This window comes from Cinclus cinclus, chromosome 3 (genome assembly GCF_963662255.1).
Source record: "Cinclus cinclus chromosome 3, bCinCin1.1, whole genome shotgun sequence".
In the NCBI taxonomy this organism is placed as follows: domain Eukaryota; kingdom Metazoa; phylum Chordata; class Aves; order Passeriformes; family Cinclidae; genus Cinclus; species Cinclus cinclus.
This window is the reverse complement of record NC_085048.1, coordinates 11,047,715-11,070,464: the sequence shown is the minus strand read 5'-3', so window position 1 is coordinate 11,070,464 and position 22,750 is coordinate 11,047,715. Positions and strand designations below refer to the sequence as shown.

At 35.3% G+C, this 22,750-nt stretch overlaps 1 protein-coding gene across 2 annotated transcripts in view; it reads right to left on the bottom strand.

The window, feature by feature from the left end:
* Window positions 1-321: 321 nt before the first annotated feature.
* The window catches only part of SMC6 (structural maintenance of chromosomes 6), a 42,430-nt gene continuing 20,001 nt past the window's right edge, over window positions 322-22,750 (bottom strand). Inside the window, exons 7-29 of one of the 2 annotated variants that reach the window (XM_062489690.1) lie at window positions 22,641-22,702; window positions 21,695-21,775; window positions 20,558-20,659; window positions 20,248-20,367; window positions 20,064-20,159; window positions 18,811-18,957; window positions 18,359-18,447; window positions 17,604-17,768; window positions 16,731-16,909; window positions 15,530-15,731; window positions 15,296-15,410; window positions 13,783-13,943; window positions 12,733-12,868; window positions 11,738-11,818; window positions 11,383-11,553; window positions 9,054-9,191; window positions 8,174-8,319; window positions 7,353-7,478; window positions 6,616-6,721; window positions 4,669-4,821; window positions 2,889-2,986; window positions 1,476-1,592; window positions 322-458 (exon numbers count right to left, since the gene is read on the bottom strand). In XM_062489690.1, the coding sequence (XP_062345674.1) occupies window positions 1,484-1,592; window positions 2,889-2,986; window positions 4,669-4,821; window positions 6,616-6,721; window positions 7,353-7,478; window positions 8,174-8,319; window positions 9,054-9,191; window positions 11,383-11,553; window positions 11,738-11,818; window positions 12,733-12,868; window positions 13,783-13,943; window positions 15,296-15,410; window positions 15,530-15,731; window positions 16,731-16,909; window positions 17,604-17,768; window positions 18,359-18,447; window positions 18,811-18,957; window positions 20,064-20,159; window positions 20,248-20,367; window positions 20,558-20,659; window positions 21,695-21,775; window positions 22,641-22,702 (2,783 nt within the window). In that variant the 3' untranslated portion in view covers window positions 322-458; window positions 1,476-1,483. Of the gene's footprint in view, window positions 459-901; window positions 1,593-2,888; window positions 2,987-4,668; window positions 4,822-6,615; window positions 6,722-7,352; window positions 7,479-8,173; window positions 8,320-9,053; window positions 9,192-11,382; window positions 11,554-11,737; window positions 11,819-12,732; window positions 12,869-13,782; window positions 13,944-15,295; window positions 15,411-15,529; window positions 15,732-16,730; window positions 16,910-17,603; window positions 17,769-18,358; window positions 18,448-18,810; window positions 18,958-20,063; window positions 20,160-20,247; window positions 20,368-20,557; window positions 20,660-21,694; window positions 21,776-22,640; window positions 22,703-22,750 lie in introns of those variants that run through there. The other variant, XM_062489688.1, reaches the window with a different exon arrangement.

The window sequence follows — 22,750 nt, the reverse complement described above, 5'->3', positions numbered from 1 at the left end:
CTAAGGAATTAAGGCACACTTCCAGCTCAACAGTCCTCCTCCTTATGAGGGACTTCAACTTGCCAGAATTCAGCTGGGAACATCATGCAGCTGATGGGTCCCTTTCAACTCAGCATTTTTTATGGTCCCACGATTCTGTAAGGTGTTATTTCCTTCAAGTCTTACCTAGCCTCCATATTTTAAAGAAACCTACAAGTTTAATACTATGCTGCGACTGAAAACAAATTACACTACGAAGTCAAGTTAAAACTTACGCTGTAGTAAGGTTTTATTGAGGAACTGCTATTCAGTAAAAAAGTACAGAAACTGCTGAATATTGTTCTCTGAGTAGTCTCAATAGTTTTTGTAGCCACGTAACATCAAACAACAAAAAATCCCCCAAAACAACAACAAAAAAGAAATGCAGCTGAACTCTAAAAAGTGACTTTTTTTGAAGAGTTGTCAAAAATTTCAAGGTCCTGGAGAAAAAAAGAACAGGAGAGGAAAAAAAGGTTAACTTGAGTGACTTTGAAAAACCTGGTTCTTTTTCCTTCTTATCCCCAGTAAATGCTTGCAATATCTTAACAAATCAAGTATAAGTGCTCTAGTCACAGGGAAACATGGCAGGGGAGGAAGGGCAGGGAGACCCAACAAAACACAGATCTACAGTGCTGTAGAAAAGTTACTGTATTAGTTCCCAAACTTCTTATTCTTCTCCATTCCTATATATTGTAAAGACTTGGGTCTCTTTAGTTTATTATAATAAAATGAATATTTAGAGACTTATTCTGTATCTGGAAACTTAAAGAGAACTGATTCACTGGAATTAAGAATCTAGGTTTATAAAGACACATCTTGCTAGGTTTTGTCAGCTCATGTCCAAAGACACTCAAGCTCTCCAGGAAAGTAATCAAAGGACTATTTTCCCACAAAGATATAAATTCCCACTACATATAATTTTTTCCCTTTTCTAATTATGAAAGTATAAGTTGTAACAGCTTCTCATGTTCAGCTACTGAGGTTTCATTAGAAAATAAATGAAACACATTTTACTGCATGTATTAATTACCTACCACATATTTAAGAAATAAAGCATAGCTAGGAAGAAACATTTTTAACTTAATGCTAATTTTAAGTGTGTAGAGACACTAAAACATTACCAAAAGTATCAGTTCAAACAGTTTATTAAAATATTATTTTATAGTTATACAAAATATATTTCAACTTTTCCAGAAGAAAAAACAGAAGAACAGATAAAAAAAAACTACAGCTAGTAGCTAAAAATATCAACAGAACATTTAAAATTTTCTCTTCATCCAAACTGTGCTTATTCTTGCTCTGTGCACAGACAGTATTCCTTTAAAAAACAGTTAATAACAATAAAGAAATATCTTCCTGAGAGTATCTAACAAATCATAGTCTTTTTCAGAATCAGGAAGCAATAATTTTACATTTATTATTCCACATTTGTCTGCAATATTATACCATATTCATACAGAGATACTTAGTGATCTTCATCTCTGTCATTCCTATTTTGGAAATTCAGTGTTCTTTGGTCTCTTCGAGGGTCTGGCATGCGGAGGATTCGAATATGGGGACTTGTAGGCAGAGAACTAAAAATAAAGGATGCATCATTTAAACAGTGTTTTTTCTCCAAAAATTTCAGTATTTCCATTCGATTCTTTACATTACATATTTTCCTTTAAATAACTCCACCTCTTTTCTTTGACAGTTTTGAAAAACATAAACATGGGGTGAAGTTCAGGCTTCACGGAACTGATTCTGGGTCTGATTTCAAAAAAAGCTTGAGGTAAAGACAAGCACTCATTTCAATCATGTCATTTGTAACAACTAGACTGCCTTAACTAGAGAAAAGGTCCTTTAACAAAAACCTCCAAATGAACAAATGATGGAATACAAGATGGAATACAAGCCTTACAGATCCTGAAGTAGCACACAATATACACACGTGTAATCAATCACAACATACTAAGAATGAGCAAAGATACTAAACACAAATATACACAGGCTTCTCCACTGATGATCCTAAATGGATTTTTCCTGAATCTGCCCCCATATTTCTGTTAAATTTAATGTTTGCTGAACATGAAACATGGAACAATATAATAAATTCAAAAACCATACAAAAAATTCCTGTGTATTTATTAGTTTCAGAAAATCTCGACAAAAGCATTTCTACTGAAATAACAACAGATACCACTACTCTACTTTTTTATATTCTTTAGTAAGGGAAGGCAATTAGGAATAAATCAACTTCTTTTTGAAGACTGCTTTAATTACCCTCACAGGTTTCACTGGTTACAGTGAGATAATAGAAAGGAGTTGGCTGCACAAGGTTAGAGACATGACTGTCCCCTTAAACAGGGAATGGCTCTACCACGGTTTTATATAGAGGTTTTGAAAGAATTTTAAACCACTAGATCAAAAATTTAAAACATGGTGTAAGCTATGAGCCTCCAGATCTGCAACATTAAAACCCAGATAATAAAATCAACTCAGATGAAAAACCCCTTGAAAGTAGTGTAGTATTAATAGAAAAAAATCCCAGGTCTTTTGTTATTTTTGGGAGGGGAGAGGGACATACAAAGCCAAGCTAAGAAGAGCCTGTTTGACAAAATAAAACATTTCTAAAAGTCGTTTTATATCAGATAAACTGATTCAAGTCCCACTGAATTACCAATATGTAAGGAAGAGTAAAAAAAACACCTATTAGAAAAACCCTTTGAAATTCACAGAACCATCAGCAATGAACTGCTTAATTGTTTATGTTCTACTGCTACAAACAGCATAATTTCTTTCTCCTCATATTCATCTTTTTCAAGTTATACTCCCTGCAAGAGAACTCCCTTGCGATTGCTGTATCCTGAAATAACCCACAGCAGTATTACCTCATGCTCAGGGGGGTGAACAAAATGAACTGTCGATGCCGCTGAAAGTCAGCCCTCTCCAGAACCATATCGATGGCAATTCTTCTGTTAACCATATCCTAAAGACAAAAGATTTCTCAGGTAGTGGTACAGACAGTAATAAATAGATTAGAAAACATAATTCTAGAACACCTACCAGAATTAACTGCTATACAGCCAAGGCTGGCTAAAGAAAGTACCTAAATAAGACTAAGAAAAACTAAGAAAAACTGGAGAAACATTGGGGTAAAAATCTAAAAGCTACAAATTACAGCCTGGGACATTCTTAGACTGTACTTTTTAGTATACATGGGCAATGGAAAGCTTCTATCAGAAAAATCACACACTCATCTACTTATAGTGCTTTTCTATTATCTTAGATGTACATACAGTACTTCTTACTTTATTGGTATGCTGAGATGAACTGTACTTTAGCAGAATAATGTTTCCCGTAAAATCCTGCCTGAAAAACCACCTGGAATGATTTAAGGGCCCCATGAAATCTATCATATCATGATATTATGATACTATAGAGCTTGTTTTTATAAGGATTATTATTGCTACTATCATAATTACTATTTTGAATGCAACCCTATGAATTAGGGTTACTGAAGAAGATGTGCAATAGGAAGCTGTTAATAGGAGGGACTAACGAAGCTCTGCTGCTGTTCCTCATGAAAGCAGAGATGTCCCACAAAAATACACTGTGGAGTCCCCATGTGGGTGGGGCTCTGTGATTACACCAAGAGCAACTGCAGAATGCGTGAACAGCAAGGCTGCACTAACTGGAACTGCAGTGGAAAGACAAATTACGAGGAAAAATTTATGGAATAGATGACATGTAAGTTCTTTGCAAGGCCTACAGTTCTGAGTATCCATGCTTTTCCAGAAAGATGGATAAACTTCTGCACCACTAACTTTTAAAATACAATCTAAGATTTGAATGTTGGCTGAAAAACTACTACTTCACTACCTTAGATGCATACTCTCCTCTTTGAAATTCTTTAATATAGACTATATTATCTTTGTTCCCTCTAGGTGATTCCTAGCAAATAAATGATGGATGAGGAAGGGACACTGAGGCAAAATTAAGTAAGCTGGTATCAAATCTTTTCCTCACAGAACTATTTTATCAAACTCATACCACCTTGCATATTAATAAGTAAGAAATAAATTTTAGATATAAGGAAATAAATTTCAAAATGGGTTAGTGGCCTGTCCAGGGAAGCTGTACACAAAGATATGATTTAACAGTTTTAGCTAACATTAGTATTTATTGTTCATTATTCTGCATTTTAACATCTTGGAACATCGAGTTTCCATAAAATGAGCAGCAGCATTGAACCCAGTTGTTACATTTACTCTGAAAAAACCTCACACTGATCTCAAAATTGGCAGAAATCAAAGCACATGCCAAGCCCAGAATGTCCCAGAAATGTGCAAAGTCAACCTCTGACAAACACAGTAACAGATGATTTATTATTTTTGTGCTGAACAAAGGTTTGAACACATCAATTAACAGAAAGGCTCATATTTCTGGATACCAACTTCAGAAACGAAATAAGCTTCAGAAGTCACCAAAGTGAACAAGATCACTAACAAATTTTGTTTTGGGGAATTTTGATTTTAGTTTGGGGACTTTTTATAATTTACAGTTAACTATGGTGGTTTTAAATCTAACCAAACACAAGTAACAACCCAACTATTTCACTGATTTATACAGATCAGAATGGGAGACTTAATTAAAGTTTAAACTATATACCATGTAGACATCAAATTCATCCATGCATCTGAAAGGAGATTCAGAAATGTTCCACAGAGAAAGAATGAAACAAACTGTGGAGAAGGAACGTTCACCTCCTGATAAGGATCTCAGATCACTACGGGCAGTTTTTTCTTCCTCTCGAGGCTGAACCTTGAAATAAAAACATTTTAACAATTTTTAAATCTGATATGAAGACATACTAACAGAATCATAGTTCTAACAGCAAACACATTATACATCAACAGAGATCACTTGAAAACAATTTTCTGCCATTTCACTGCAACTGCCATTCTGGAATGGGATGGCTCCTAACCATTTACTAACACATTTCTAGGATCACTGCAACTTCTTCTATCCCAGTCATACATACTGAACAGACTGAATGACTCTGCCACAGTTTTGTTACTCAAATCTCTATTTTTAATAGCTGTTAAATAGCGTTTAATAAATGTCAACATGAATGTTTACATAACAGTCAAATCCCATGGTTACCAGGTACAATAGAAAAGCAGGCAACTGATTTACAAAAGAATTTAAAATGAGGAAGGGATTCTTTATATGGTATGCATGAAACATTGTGAACAGTGTTTGGTTACATTGATTATGATGACATCTTGTGGCACTCCTGTAAGATGAAACTTGAGCATTTTCTTCCCCTGCCAATTGCATCGCCTTTAACAAGTTAAGCAGGCAAATAAGGATTATTTTGATGTGGAATTTTTTTTACAGGGAATTGTTTTCTTTTTGCAACTTACATTCCTTGACTAAATACAGATCTCTTGTGAGATACGTGAGACATCAGTTATTGAAAAATATATTCCTAAAAATCAAGTAATGACTTGGTATTTTATGGACTGAGTTTAGTTCTTCAGATATCTGTGCTTCACCTGTCTAATTAGGACTGTGACATGTATTTATGTTGCCACTGCTCATTTTTCCCCTTAATCCCTAAAACTGAAGTCTCCCACAGAAACTCAAGTAAATAAATCCATGATAAAAGTTTTTGGGATCTATGTTAAAAAGGACACAGAAAAAAAAGCCTATCAAAGCTTTCCTGCATTAAGTTGTTTAAATAACAACTAGAGCCATTATGCAATCACACAAATACTGGTGAACCTCCTATAAATGAACAAAGAATGAGTTATTTTGAAAGACTGGATGAACAGTCCACATTTATTCCTTGTAATCTAGCAACCTGCCCATTTAAAATGGGAATGTTTTCTGTCCTTGCTTGTTTTCAACAACATCCTCCTGGCACCAAATGGGACAGAAGAAACTTATCCAACACCAATTTGATGTGATTAAGCAGACACTTCTTCACTCAGGCTTTTGGAAACTCCTCCAATGTGTTCCTCTCAACAGACAAAATCCAGCCATTTTTACATATTTTTTCTGCTGAATCACTGTTACGTAAGTTCTTTTACATACCATGCCTAATACGGCCGCTCTTAATAAATTTAACCTTTGCAATGACTGGTTTTGTTAGTTATATAACTTCATCAATATTCTTATCCCAATTGGTCATCTCTACTGAGGTCTACTGATTGGAATCATTGATATTCAAACCAAGATGGGAAGGCTAGGGGTGTCCAAAGCAGCATAAGTGGTGTGCATGACAGTCTCCATAATTTCTTAACCAAAACACAGAAGTCCAGCAACTTCTTGGTGAGGTTCCTATGGCTGCATATTTCAAGGCACAACATTCCTAACATTTCTATAACTTATACTTCACAATTTTCTACTTGTAATCCCAACTAGTTCTTTTATATGATTTAATTGATTACTGGATCAGAATATTTACACTGCTACAATTTAGCGCATCACAGTTTGAAGAGGGAAAAACAATTTATTCTATCATTTGCAATGCATTTCTAGCACCTGAGACTAAAATAAATAATAATTCATTATGTATTATGGTAATTGAAGTAATATAAAATAACTTACTGTTATGGAAAGCGTCTCATTCTTGTGATCAAAATGTATATGTCCAGAACAACCACGAACACGTAGTAAGTGCTCAAAGTGGAGTTTGCATTGCATAGAAAGGCTCCTTAAATCAAGCAAACAAACATTAGGGGAGGAAGTTTTTAAATACATGAAAAAGTGACAACAGATTTTCATCATCAGTTCCTCCTCCAATAACAACATTCTCCCAAAATTAACTGCACTCTCAAGTGGGTGACATTAGACATACTGGAGAGAATCCTTTTGAAGGAAGGCAACAACAACATCTTCATGGATAGGTTTAGGATATTAAGGGACTAAAGCAAGAAAAATGGGGTGTACACAGTAATGGAGCAGAAGCTGTCAAATTATAGAATCTGAATGAAAATCTTCAAAATTTTTCAACAGAGAGCAGAAAAGTGTTTGGCCCACAGTGAAATTATAGGAGCTCAGCACCACTGATTATAATCAATAAAAAAAGAGTGACAGTCCAGATTATTTCAAGTCCTATTGTGTTGCTGACCTTTTACTGACCAAAACCAGCACTCAAACAGAACTGCCTTGGATGAAATCAGCACAGCTGAGGTCTTTTGGATTAAGCAAAATACAGGTTGCACTACCTTACTGCTTTTCCAGCTGTCAGTCCTGGCTTCCTCTAAACTCTCAGGCATGAGAAGATTGCAACTGGGAGCAAGCTTAGGTTAAAAACATTGTTGTGAACACTGCCTCAAACTCACCTTAGGAACTGCCGATACACTTTGAGTCTCTCTGTCATTACTTCATCCAGCACCGCAATAAACCTCCTTAAATTCTTTACTTTATTGCTTGCATCCTCGTATCTTTCCTTTGTGTAACGAAATTGCCTGTTTTAATTAACAGAAAGGTTAGGAGTAATATGCATTACATAAAAACTGAGCTATTGTTATAAATGCTGAAAATAATTTTGATAATCAAATATTCAAGTGAAAGCTTTCTTGTGAGGATTTATGTGAAAGCTAAAAGCATTTGATAAATCAAGTAAGAAACTGTTCACAAATGAAATGTGGACAAAAATTAAATCTTAATTCTATTTTTAATTCTTTTGAAAATAAACTCTTTCACCAAGGAGAATGAAGGACTGGTTTCCCAACACTCAAGAATATATGAGGGGACTGCTTCCTTGAAATACACTAAAGTCAAAACCTCAAGGAGCTGCCCAGCCGGTGCATTAGTTACTCAATCTAGAATTATGCTTAATACTAAATACATCACAAAATAATGGTGAGTCAAATCTGTGCAGTCATAACTGGGATACTTCAAAACACTAAGAGGGTATCTGATTATTGGTATCATCATATATATACAGATGCTGTTTAAAATCACTTGAAAGTGTTTCAGGACTCATAAATCTGGGAGAATAAAACTGGGAGAATCAGTACAACACATTTCTACACCTTCATACATAGCTTAAGTACTAAATACACACATAAACACATAGGGAGTCGGTAAGAAAACTCTTCTTTCCCCTCTCTTTTCCGTCCTACCTGAACTGTTTTAGACTTTAGTAAAGATGACTTACTGGACTATTTCTTCTCTGTTACCATGGTGACTGCTTTCTAAATTTATCTTCTCTCTCAAGCGATTCATTTCTGCATCAAGACTTTTAACAGTTCTGCTGACCTTGATGCGCTCCGAGAAGATTTGTTTTGCTTTTGCCATTTTTTCCTAAAGGAATGTTTGAAACTCAAATAATTGTCATATTTTTCAAAAATCTGTTTAGTCTTCACAACAAGTATTTTATGCTACAGAAAATCACAAACTCCAAGCAAAAACAGTATTTGTGTGTTCTTCAGCAAACCCAGTTAACAGTTTTATTGACAACATTTATACATGAGTAGTTATTTCAGTGCCAAGAACTGTATCCAAGATTTTTAATACAATCATGGTTATTTAGCTAATGCAGATAAATAAGGAACCAAAATCACCATATTTAAATAGGGCAGTCTTTCAAAATTCTTCACGGATGTGATTTCAGAGTTAGTTAATAAAGCTTGATTAGGTAAGTCTTGAAAAGACCAGATATTGGGCCTGCACAAGGAAAAACCTACCATACAAGACCAAAACAATATTATTCAATTTAACTTAAGCCACAAGTTTTAAGTAATTTTAATCTTCTCATTGCAAAAGACAGAAGAAATAGTCCTAGATGGATGAACCCTAATTTATCTGTCAAGACAGAAATGGTGTCCTGTCAGAAAAAAAGAGGTTTCAATTCATTTATACAAAATTACTTTACTAGCTTTACATAGTTAGTGTAGGACATAGCTGACAGAATACTCAGTGGAGCTGAGTATATTAATATGGTCTGTCTGTTATACAAGTGGAATGATTTATATTAAATATTAGAAGAATCATGACCATCTGACTTCAACAGCTAACCAAAAAACCACCACACGTACCTCTAATTCCTTTTCTTTGGAAATGAGTAAATCTTTGTGCTTATTTATGCAAGCCTCATGCTCCCTCTGTTTGTCTTCATAGTGCTGCAAATGGTATTTGCTGCTTTCCACTTCTGACTTAGCCTGGTTTAATTCAGCCTGTTTGGAAGAAATCACAATGTGAGCTGTTTGGGGTAGATTCCTGAGAATCTCTCTAGTGTTTACTGATTTCTCACAGGTTGTTCTAACTTATTTTTCTTTCAGTAGCACTACTTCTAGAGTCTGGGAGCTTTAACAACAGCTTATGAGAAAGTCTATACTTAATTTTGACAAGGAGTAAGTACATGGAGTGATTTTAGGAATTATATCTTGAGATGTTTCCATCTTTAAAAAAAGCTATGCTTTCTCCTAAAGCTCAAAAAGCTGCATTTATTTTTTACACTACATTCTATCTGGAACTTCTGATGTCTGTGTAACATCAGCTGGAACTGCATTTCTGTGTGAAAATTCAGTGTCCTGCTACACCTGTCACATGAAGTCATAGAATCATAGCATAGTTGAGGTTGGAATAAACCTTTAAGAACATTAAGTACAACCATCAACCCAAAACCATCACCACCACACACCACTAAACCACATACTCCAGTACAATAGCCACACATTTTTGGAACACTTCCAGGGATAGTGATTCCAAACTTGCCTGGCAAGTTTGTTCCAACAGTTTACAACCCTTTCCAAGAATATTTTTCATCCCATATCTAAACTAAACCTCCCCTGGTGCAATTTGAAGCCATTTCCTCTCCTCCTGTCACTTGTTACCTAGGAGAAGAGACTGAGTTCCACCTCACTACACCTTCCTTTCAGGTGGTTGTAGGGACTGCTAAGGTACCCCCTGAGCCTCCTTTTCTCCAGGCTAAACAGCCCCAGCTCCCTCAGCTGCTCCTCACAGAAACTGTGCTCCAGACCCTTCACCAGCAACCTAACACTGTGTAAGTATTGATACTGTTAAAGTGATTTATCTTTCCAGAGAACCAAAGAGGTATAAAGAATGACATAAATCAGGACATAATTTTCTTCCTCAATCCTGTCAACTAGATGGCTTGTCTTAACAACAAAAGCAAAAACACCAAACCAAGCAGAATAAAAACAAGAAACAACTAAAAAAACCCAGAACAACAAACAAGAAAACTATCATCAACAATAACAGGTGCTCTTACTTTATTCCAATACTATCTTAAAACCACAATTTGCTATATGTCAGTAGCTCATTAAACAACTGTAGAACACTTAACAACACATCTGAATTAAAACCTTTTCAGGAATTTCAGTGCTTCCCTCAATTGTGTTCAGTACTCTAAACAACAAGCAGTAATGTTTCATATTCTGAATAAATCTCTTTGCTTTCCATCCAGAGTGGTTATTTTAAAATAGAATTTTAATATTGATATTAATAGAACAGTAATAGAATTAAATCTATAATATTCTATTAAATTATTAGAATTCTTTTAATATATAATTTCTATATTAGATATATTAGAACTAACACATTTATCTGTTGCTTTGCTGCCCTGTTTCCTTACTCCTGTCTGCTCTTTTAATTTTGGCTAACACAGCAATTTACAGCTTAAGTGAGACGTGTAAGAGATTCCCATAGTGATCTTTATGTTTTCTTCAGTTCATCCTTCTACAAGTTTACAGTACTATAAATGCCCTGAACTCTTATTTCTGTTTTCTATTTTCAAACTATAAGTTCTTCTTGCCAAAGTGAGACTGCCTTGCATTTGTCAATATCAAATTTTGCACATCACCATTCTGTTATTTAAGTCTTGTTACTTCTCTGCCATTTCCAGGTGCCTTCTGTAGTCTTGAATAATTAAAACTATATACTGGTACCTTCTGTGATTAAGTAACTTCATAAGATAACAACTACTTCATGTAGAACTTCAAATGCTAATTTGAGAAATGAACAGTTATGAACATTCTGAGCCAAGGTTTCTTACAAACAAACAAGAGAAACAACGAATGTGATGCATGAGAAAGGAAAGTCAAGGAAACTGTTTCTCCAGCCTTTTCACTCCATGACTTAAGATAACTGTAAATGAACTCATATTAAACAAAAAAATACTACAGCGACTACATGTAACAATCAACATCACCTTCAAAATGCTGGCAAGCCCATTTTCCAACATGTTCTAGATGGAATGCTCCATTTCTATTTTCTAGGTAGACCCTAAGTACATCAGGCAACAGCAAGTTCTTTTCTCCTGCCTCACCTCTTCTTAACCTCATTCACCTTGACACACAAATGGGACAAATAAAAAAAAAAAAAACAGTATAAAATTATTGTTACCTTAATTGGGCCAGCAATTTCTTCAACTTGATGAATTTTTTCTTTCGCTTCTTCTAATTTTTTTTCAGCTGCTTGGAGATTATTCTTCAGTTCTTCCATTTTTCTGCTTTGTAGCTGCATGTCTTGTTTTACAGATTCCATCCTACCCTTATTTTCTTCAGCTTCATCTTGCTGTCAAAATGTATTAAAGTAAAGAATAATAAAAGGAGACACATTTATAAACTACTCTACCAGACTTTTACTATCAGTATTAGGGTACAGTATTACATGAAGTACTCTATAACTGTAGTGAGAATAGGAGCAGCTCAATGTAATTGTCACTAAAACCCAAAAGAAGAGACTGAGGGATTCTTACCAATATATGGATGTCTGCTGACTGGTGTTCTTCCATGTTTTCAAGATCTGCTATCTCTGCATTTGTTGTTCTTACTTTTACCTGAGAAGACAAAAAAAAATACATGTTCTGAAGCTTAACTAAAGAGAAAAGTTCACATTTGTTCATTTAAGTCATCACAGGAAAGAAGATACTTGTATTTTTCAGTTTCGCTAGTGACTAACAAGAGACACAATTCTTCACACCCACCTGTGGAATTCATTTTCATGAGATGTAACTTGTTCTGAAAGTTGTGTGCTTTATTTCATTAAGTTATCATACTTCCATTCAATATGACAATTGAATGAAATACATTTTCTTTTCTCCAAGTATTTATCTTCATTATTTCACAATACATGCCAGGTTTTTGTGCAGCTTCTTACTTATAATTTACTGAATACAACCTTATACAGTATGTATTAGCTTACACTGCCTACCTGGAGCACCACTGTCCACCACAAATATATATCCTACCTAGAAGCACCAGAGACCACAGAAAGGAGGCTAATAGCTGTAAAATGGTTTTTAAAGAAATTAAAATTAAGAGAACTTAAGGAAAAGATATTCAGCATATCAAGATGGGTTAGGAATATACTGGAACAGCAAGAAGATAAACAAAACTCTGGGAATAAAGAGGCAAGGCTCAGCAGAAATAAAGGAGGGAGAAGCATTATATGCTGCAAGTGTCTTTTCTGTGCAACAGCTTACTACTAGTGTCAAAAAAAGCAGTAGAAATTTCTAAGATTTAGCACAAGGGGGGGAAAGATACCAAACAGAAACAATTGCATATGCTAGGATTGATGTGGCCTCTATCATTCTGTCTTCAATTATAAGAGCATATTACAAAAACAAAAAACATGAAAGCAAACAACAAAAGTAAGGATAAAAATTAAAAACTATCAGGCACTCCAAACAGACTGCAGAAGTCAAAGAGAAATAGAGAAAGACTGAGGAGTTTCAAAAAGCTAACACTGTACCTGCAGTTGTTTTTGGTGTCGCCGATGACCACAGAGATGATCTTCATTCTGCCTAATCTCATCTTCAATGGAATGTAAGCGTTGCTGAGAGGCTTTCAACTGTGCCCTTTTGTTTTCAATTTCTTTATCCAAGTGACTTTATAAACAAAGAGATATTGAGGTGTTGCACACTACATATATATTATTTGTGACACACACATATAGAAATACACAAATAAAAATTACATGTATGAAGCAAAATTGGTAATGGAATGCCTGTAATACTTTGAAAGTTAAGATAATCTTTGAAATTCATTATATACTGACGTGAACAAACTACAATTAACTGACATATTTAAAACTTTTGAGGTAATAGAAATAAATTTTATCATTCAATTCAGTTTATACTATCAGCTATTAATAATAAAATTACCTAATATGTTTCTAATATAATCTGAGCCTCAAAATGAAAGTATTCTATTGTCACAAATTTCCTTGGGGATAGCTCAAGTTTGTAATCTTTGAAGAACATTTTATTTTTTCAACTACCTTTTTGAAAGCAATGAGAGAAAAAAACCCTAGAAATATAAAAGGTGAGGGAATTCTCAGAGATACCTACCATGAATGAAGTGAAAAGTCTGAGGAAACACAGATGCAAAGTTTGAAACCAGTAGGAGGATATGTGCTAACAACTTTGAACAGCCAGGCCTTGATTGCAGTGATTTATGTCACCATTGCTCAAGTGCTACATTTTTAAAGGAACAGCTTTGACTCCATACTCTTTTTGACCAAGAATGAAAAAAGAAGACTACTGAGCACAGAAAATCCCTGCTTCGTAGGTAAGATCTACATACTACAAGCTGAAAGATAATTACATACAATGCAAGTTTATTCCTATCACAGAAATGCACTGAAATGAAGAGATTTTCTCGAATTCTCAAAAAGGAAGTGTAAATCTCAGAAAGAAAATGGAGAGACTAGAGAGTAGTGTACATGCAAATGGACAAATATGCAATTCCACTATTCATGCCAACAAGTGCACTTTCTACAAAGACATTTCAAGATGCCAACCTGATTTCTGCTTCAACATCTTGACTTAGGAACTTGGGTCTGACAAAATTGGAAGAGTAATACCGACGTTCAAATACTTGATCACCTTCAGCAGTGAAAGCTTCTTTACAGTTTTTTGGAGGCCGATTGCACTGCATTACCTCACGAGCCCTACGGCTATTCTGAAAAACAAAATGGCCTTGTAATACCAGCAGAAAAGCAACCATAATCAAGGACAAGAATTTAAAAGTTGTCTATATGTTTTCACCCAGAAATAACTTCATTTCTTAATTAAAAAGAAATACAGTAATGAAAGAATGTGAAAATTATCTATAATGTCAAGAATCTACTTTTCTTAGTTGAGTAAGACATTTATGCTCTCGAGAACCCACTAAGCTTAACTGGTTGTTTATTTGTGAATTCTGTAGTCTAATCAGTCCCTTATAATTTGCCACGGGGGGGGGAAAAAAATCACTAACTAGAAGGCCACTATGCACAGACATATTCAACTGTCAAAAGTAGAGTAAACATAGAGGAAACAAGCTTCCAAAGCAAGGTATGAAGGACACCAAACAATATTCAATTAAAGTTCAGGGAAACATGTTGGTAAAAGACCCCAACATGGACAGTGCCAGAATAAGTGGTCACAAGTGCCTTTGTCCAAGGCAACCATATTATCCATTCCAACGTATCAATTTTCCCACAGAATACTTGTTTCAGATTCAGCTGAAATTGTTCAAGTAGGGCCCAAAGATAACAATATTATGAAAATAACCCATTAGTTCAGGCAGACGGGGAAGAACAATCCCAACATCCCTGCCATGAGAAAAGCCTACAGAGTTCAGCTATTATATCACCCACTCAGTGACAGTCATGCTTGATAAACAGTCAGCTCTACATTAGACAGAGCACGAACTGCCTCTTTCCAGTAAGAATGGCAGAGGATAAACTGGGACAAGAGATTCTGGAGAAAGCTAAAATTCACAAAAAGTAAGGATCCTTAGCTCTGCTTACTTAGAGAATACCTCCCTTCTTTAAATAAAAACACATACACCTTATTTTTATCTTTGAACATTTTACCTGTAATCTTATCTCCAAGAGCTGGTATGTTCAGTACTAACAGAAAATCAAAAATCAATTAAGATCAGAGATCAGGTAGTGTCAGAAAACTTAGCTACCAGCTTCTAGGTACAACTGGTAGGGGCGGGTTGCCAATTTTGCTGACTCCTGGACTACACAAACCCAACACATCCTGAACCCACCAGTTAGCAGAGAGACATGAGACAGAGCCAGCAGTTAGGAGGCTGATTACACACACAAGGATTATTTAGGCTGGGAAGCTACACCACTTAGAGGCCCAGAAAGGTAGTGGCAAACAATCCAGAAACAAACAGGGAAGGTCCTGAAACACATGGAGCAAAGAGGAGAGCAAAACTTCCTCTACCTCTTTTATCCATTACAGACACTACCAGTGAAGGTGTCATAAGTGCTCCACATGTTTCTTTACAGATCATCAGGGAGCATAAAGCCTTACTTTAATCAGCAGCACTGTTTCGATACCCCTCATATCGATCAAACAATTGGCAACCACTGGATTATCTATTTCCAGTGCTGTCAGAACTGATGGGAATTCTGGATGATGAACAGCTCTGAAGAAAAGAAAAAAAAAACACCATTCATAAAACTCACATGAGATTCTTCAAAAAAAATTTACAAACAGTTCTTTTCAACCATCAAGGCTAAACAATAAAATTGAAAACACACTTACCTCTGACTAGTATCATAAATTTTATTCTGAAATTTATTTACAATTATTTGAGGTCTATGTCCACGTGGATAATATTTTGACATCAGAAACTGGAGAGTTCTTTCATCGCCATGATTATCACAGCAAAATGCCTGAAGTAGGCCTTTTAAACAGGATTCAATAGCCAAGATCAGTTCAGGATCTTTTGGATGAATCAAAGCACCTAAATAAATGTACAAAGCAAGTCTTTAGGTTCTATGTTCCATGACAAAACATTCAGTAGAGCATTTTTAACATTCAAGGTCCTGGTTTTTTGTATTGCAGGTTTTTTTAAGAGTCTAAAATAAAACTTCCTTACAGGTAGAAAAAAAAATTAAGAGGCTGACTAAAAGTTAAAAGACTACAACAGACCTGAGAACACAAACATATAATTTCTCTGCCTAGAGACACCTACACATAGTTGGAGGCCTATGTTCTCTTCCATTAAGGTACCAATTTTATGGCAGCTTAGCAGAAGTGTATCAAGGCAAAGACAGCTTATCAACAATTTAATGCTTTAAGGATGAAGGCAGTGGAGCAACTATACTGCAAATTAAACAAACATGAAAATTTCCATTTTATCACCTATCTTCAGTAGCACACGTTTGCACATTCTTACCCTGCAGTAAATGCCATGTACTTTACATCCAGAATATGCTGAAACATTTCCTACCATTCACAAACTAAAAATATCAGCCATTGTCAGAGCTGGACAAAAGACAAATAAAAGTTAGCTTCCCAAGAAAATCTCAGTTGGGTCTATCTGACTTGTTCCATGCAAAACATCTCAAGTTTGACAAACCCACAAGTCAGCCACTGAACATTTTGAACAAAATCTGTCCAAGATCTGGACAGTGCTATCCACTGAGGAACAAGCAGTCAAAGCACAGTTCTCTGATGCTTTGAGGGTGTGGGGGAGTTGCAAGGATGCAGTGAAAGTTTACCATTGTAAAATACCTCAACAAAAACAGCTGGAAAATGAGGAAAGCCAGTAGCTGTTAGTGAGTGCATGACAGAAGCAAAAGGTAACCTATCATGATAAAAACTTTAGTCCAGGAAGCACAGAAGAAGAAGATATATCTGAAGCTCCTTAAAGAACAAAGTTTTCAAAAAGACTACTACTTATGTTGGCAGCCATACTAAAATATCCCATGAGAAAATAAGTTTCAGCAATTATGCTTACCTAAAGGTCCAAGAGGTTTCTTTCTAAAGTGTCCTTGTTTATAGGCTACTTCAACTGCTTCAAGAAATGCTGGTACATGTGGTCCAAATCTTTTCAAAGTGTTTGTTTTACTATCTTTCAGGTCTCTCAGTTGTTTCTGCTGGGCATCCAGTGCTTGCTGCACTTCACTGCTTTCTCTCCTAAGATAACAGACTTTTTTTTCAGTCGTTGTAGAGCCTTAAGTGCACTAATACAATTATAAAGCCTTGTTTTTCAATTACTAATAGCATTGTGTATCAAGATGTCAGTAGTTCAATATAAAGCTAGGTACACACATGCAATAATATTTTTATAGTTTCAAGAAACATTAAAGAAGATAAAATTACTACTTTGCAACAGTTCCACAAGACTTCTTTATTTCTAACAAATTATAATAAATTTATTTCATTTCTAATTATATGCTTCAATTTCACTGTCTTCAAAGATCTTCAACAAAACACAGTAAGCATTGGGTAAAATAATTGATAAGAGTAATTTAAACCAAGTTCATTAACGAACAATTCTCAAATCCTTTAAGACAATAATTGACATTTCCATAATATCTCCAGTAATCATTGTTCAAGTTCAGGTTTCCAAACCAAAGCCAGAGTGCCTTGTTTTTTCTATCTTGTGTATGGGCTAAATTTGAACCACTTTGCCTCAAAGCCTCTGTGAATCTACCTTAACTATAGAAGCAGCAGTTACTCCTAAGTGTATCTATTCTCTTATAATGTGAAAAAGAAACTGGAGCCAAACACCTCAGAGACCACAGGTATGTAAGAAGGAATATAGAAAAGAAGGGATTCTCTCTAATTTCAAAGAGGTGAACAATTACACTCAAAAACCACAACTTACCTGAGTCTAGAATGTTCTTCCCTACACTTAGATATAGCCTGCTGAAACTGATCCACCTGCTGACCAATCATTATTTCTTCATCATGGAATGCTTTTAACTGCTCCCTCAGGTATGCAATTCTCCTCTGTCTTTCCAATTTCTCAGGCTCTGAAACCTGATTAGCACTAGAAAAGAATATACGTCCATATTTTAAAACCATACTGATGATTTACAAGTGAAATGAATTTTATTACTTGTAGCATACAGACGATTTACTCATCATTTACATTTACATACTCATCATTTACATTTAAGATTCTGTTAACTTGCAAGATCTATGTAGCAATAATGCCAATTTTAATTTTTTTTAAATTTCTAATCTCATGTAACTCTCCCCAGTTACATTCCTACTGCATTTAGTTTAAGACATGTTTGTTTTATACTAGCATGGAAGCTAGAGAATATCTATTATCACCAAAACCAAACCAAAACAATCCCAAAACAAACAAAAACCCCTAACAAACGAACAAGCAAACAAACAAACAAAAATAGAAGCCACTTTTTCTACTCAATTACCTCTTCTTTTGATATTCTAGTCAAAATCTTAGTATGTAAAGAAGCAGGACCAGAAATATTCAGGCATTTAACTGGAGCCTGCTAAAGACTAAACAAATATTTTCTATTACTGCAGGTTTCCTCATTAATCAGAAAATCCCACTTCTTTTCCACCTGTACCTTAATAAACATACACCATAACCACTGTATCTGTATTTACCAGCTTTTCAGTTCTTCAATTCGTTTACGCAGCTGTTCACTGTCTTTTTCCAGACGTTTTAACTCAGTTTTGGAACGATTATAAACAATCTATCAAGGAAATAGGACACAGTAGTTTAAGAAATAGAAGAAATAATTTCTAAAAGAACTACAGTTTTGAGTAAATACTGAGCTGCACCAAACCAGACAAACTTAACTCGATTTTCAAAAATTACATCTATTTATTTATTTTGACCTAAGCTTAACACTGTTTAGTAACTATGCAAAAACATAAACGCCAGGGGCCCCCAACAGACACTACTGGTCAGACACGCAGGAAATTGCACCTGTTCTGAACTCCACTATGGACTCAAGAAGCCAAGACACAGGTGCAGAATTACAGATGGGTAGAGCATGGACAAGTTTAAAGCTTTAAATTGGTATGAACTTTGAAAGGGGTTTTTTTTTGCCTACCTCAGTTTCATTGACTGCTTTTCTTTTTGCCTGCACTTCAGCCTTCAAAGAAATACACTGAGGATGAAGAGCTTGTGCTTCTTCACTTACTGTTATAAGTTTGTCTTGTATTGCTTTGTAATTTTTTTCTGCTTCATTCACTTTTACCTTTGGTGAAAAAAACAACAAAACAAGTAGTAATGGAACAAAATTTTCTTCAAAACTTCTTTATGTTACAAGACAAATATCTCTCAAAAGGATCCATCCGACACACCTCAATTGTTTTTGTTGGATTTGAAAAAATAAAGCAAGTTATTGCCACTATGGATATGCTAAGATGAAAACTCATAAATGTTCATTCTTGGGAAATCAACAGACCACCAAATCTGTGATGCAGACAGCAACCTCTTCTTCTATCTCAAGGTTTACTCAAACACAGGACTCTTAATACAATAAGGTCAGTACCAGGACATCAAAAGAAATGAAACCAGCATCTAGACAATATTTCTTCATCACTATATAGACATGTTAGGCATAAACCAAAAATGTCTCAATTGTGAAACAAATACTTTTTAAAAGAAAGAAAAACAATCATAAAAACATTTTTTAAAAAAAGGAAACTAAGTGCTAACAGACTGAAAAGTTTTGGGGCTGCTCAGACTGGAGAAGTGGAGGTTGCACGAAAACCTCATAGCAGTCTTTGTGTATCTGAAGGGGGGTCTACAAGGAAGCTGGAGAGAGACTCTTCATTATCTTTATTAAATAACATGGTATAATGTGTTTAAACTGAAAGAGGGGAAATTTAGGTTAGATATATATATGGAAGGAATTCTTTACTGTGGTGGTGGTGAGGCAGTGGCACAGGCTGCCCAGAGAAGCTGTGGATGCCCAGTCCCTGGAAGTGTTCAGTGCCACATGGGATGGGGCTTTAAGCAGCCTGATCCAGTGGAAGGTGTCCCTGCCCATCGCAGAGGGATGGAACTGGATGATCTTTTAAGGTCTCTTCCCATCCATTCCATTATTCTAGATTCAAAACACTGATGATGGCTTCTCTGCATAAAATGTGTTTCATATGTGAATCAGAATGTATGACAAAATTATTCTTTCTTGCTACATACAAGAAGTCTCAAGAACCATCCCAAAACTTCCAGAGGTCTCCTGAAATCATTTATCTGTTCTGAAGGCAATGATACCCAAGAAAATCTCCACAACAGATCTCTGACTTGGAGGGTGACTACAGCTAGAGTGATATCTGGTTTAGAACATACACGTACCTGGCATTCTTCTACCTTCTGAAGGAGCTCTGTATTTCCTTCTTCAGCTTTAATGCCTTCTTTGAGCAGCTCTATTTCTTTTTCCATCTCAATCACCTAAAGAGAACCTATATTAGCATATCCACAGCAGACTGGAAATGAAGCACATTTCACATGAACAAACATAATTTAGCAAGACATTTACCACTGCCCACGCCATTTGATGTTTCAAATCTTCGAGACGATTTTGCATGTCACTCACAAACTTAATGCTTTTGAAAATTTCTTTCTTTTCCAAATACAGCTGCTTAAGTTCTTCAAGACGCTTAAAAAAGAAAACAGGGGTTCAATCATGACTACAAAAAGCTGTGATATAATATGAAATTTTGGAAATATTTGGGTTTTTTGAAATTTAATGTCACTGAGACCTAATAAAACCAGAACTATGCATTTTAACTCCTGTACTTCCCTCACTGCTCAGGTTTGTCCTAGTAATTACTTCAACCTTTACATACCTCTTCCCCTTGTTCTATCTGAACGCGGGTATTTTTTTTAGTTTTCCCAATAAATGAATAATCTTCTTTCATTTGTTCCAGCTGAGTTGCCTTCATAAAAAACTGAAAAGGAATAAAAAGATGCAAATGTGAGATCAGCACCTTATTTAAGTGGACTTTCAATAATTACAACAGGAAGACCATTCATCCCAATATCCCTGCATGCTGAATGATACCCAGAATGAAAAAACTGGTCAGGTTGTGGTGGTACTTCCACACACAACTTCCACCCCACCTCGGGCCACAATGTGATATTTGAAATGTTTGTTAGGCCCCAACCTTGATGAACAGAAGCTGGGCTCAGCTCCTCTTCAGTTTATCAGAAACTCCCTCTACTCCCAGGAACTTGGACTGTGTGACATGCTACTCTTTCTGATGAAGAGCCTTTGAAACTTGTTTTCCTTGCCTGACTAACAACCCAAGCAGAACAACACTTCTATTAAGAATTGTCAAAGAAAGTTACTGACCTGAACTGTGGTCAGGATGAAAAATTACTGTGACTAAAGCCCAGTCTCTTGTGACCTATAATCAATGGCCCAAGTGAGACCCACTGAGCTCAGTTACAAAAACAGTTTTAGTTTTACAAATTAAAACATCTCCACAATATCAATACTGTTTTCAGTACAAATCCACAAAGCAGCCCTACACAAGCTGGCATGAAGAAAATTAACCCAGCCCAAACCAGCAGAGTCGTGCTCAGCAATATAAACAGATAAAAGAGGGTTTAGGGGGATTACCCATCTTCTGCTTGGGCCTCAGTCTACCAATAGGAGGTGGTGAGCAATTGCCTGAGCATCTCTTATTTTGTTTCACTTTCTTTCTCTATGCTTTCAGTTTTCCCTTCAGTTGCAATACAAATTTTATCTCATCCCTCTTACTTTTTTTTACCTTTACTCTTCATTTCCTATTCCCCCATCCCAAGCTTGGGGGCAGAACAGAAATGAAGTGAGCAAGTGGTTGTGTGGTATTTAGCTACTTACCTGAGTTAGCCCAAAACAGGTTATTAAAATTACGGAATTTGATTTTTTTTCAAAATGCTCTAAAAATTTGCAACTATTATTTTAATGTTTTATGAGTATGCTAAATTGTTTTTCTTACCTTGTACTTGTCACCTTCATTTTTAGTCTGTAAAAACTGTTTACTCATCTCTTGGGTTAAAACAGACACAGGATTATCTACCTGCAAAAAATAAATAATTTTCATTTTAATTACAAGTTACCATGGAACTGCAAATACACGAAAATGAGCACCCTTTTCCAGTCTTGCAACTTAGTAATAAGCTAAGGTTCAGAAATCAAGCTTGCTAATCCTCTCACATCTTAAAAAAACCCGAAACATAACATAACAAAAACAATAACAAACAGAACACTAAAAAATCCAACTATATCAAGTACAAAACAGAACCACAGCAAGGACAACTAAGGAACTGCTTACAAGAGGATACGTGTCTTCTATAAAAACAGTACCTGTAAGTTCCATTTATTTAACAAAAACAGCATTAGAAATTCTTGTTGTAACAAAGTATTGCAATAAATGCAATGAATTGACTCATATATTCTTACAGACGTTGCCACAAAACAAAATCAATACATCCTAACTTAAATTTCTATGATTTGAAATTCTAAGTATGTTGAATATTTTAAACTTCATAGGCACTATCTGATCTCTTATTAATCATGTAGGCAGTAAAATCACATTCAAATTTCTGAAAAGCAAGAACTGAAATAATCAGCAGAACAAACCTCTCCAGATACAAAAGAAAGCTACATATGTCAAGACTTTTACCAACAGGACAGATGACTCACAGATGACAGCAAATACTTATCTGTCTGGGACAGCATCCTATTCTGCATTGCATGAGGTATATATTTCAATTTTCCTTTTGCTGATGAATTTGATCTTTAAATAACATGGAAGAGGTGAAACTCCTTCAAGGAATGATACATTTCTTTTTAATTGAAGAATTATAATATCACATGCCAATGTCTTCTTAAACTGCATAGAATTTAAACACTACAACTACTCATATATTATTATATATTACCTGTATATTAAAGTGATCCAGTATTCCTATGAGTTCCTCTTTCTTTGAAGAAATTATGGTCCCTAGTGGTAAAAAAAGAAATGAAAAATATCAATAGGTCCAATGCCGCA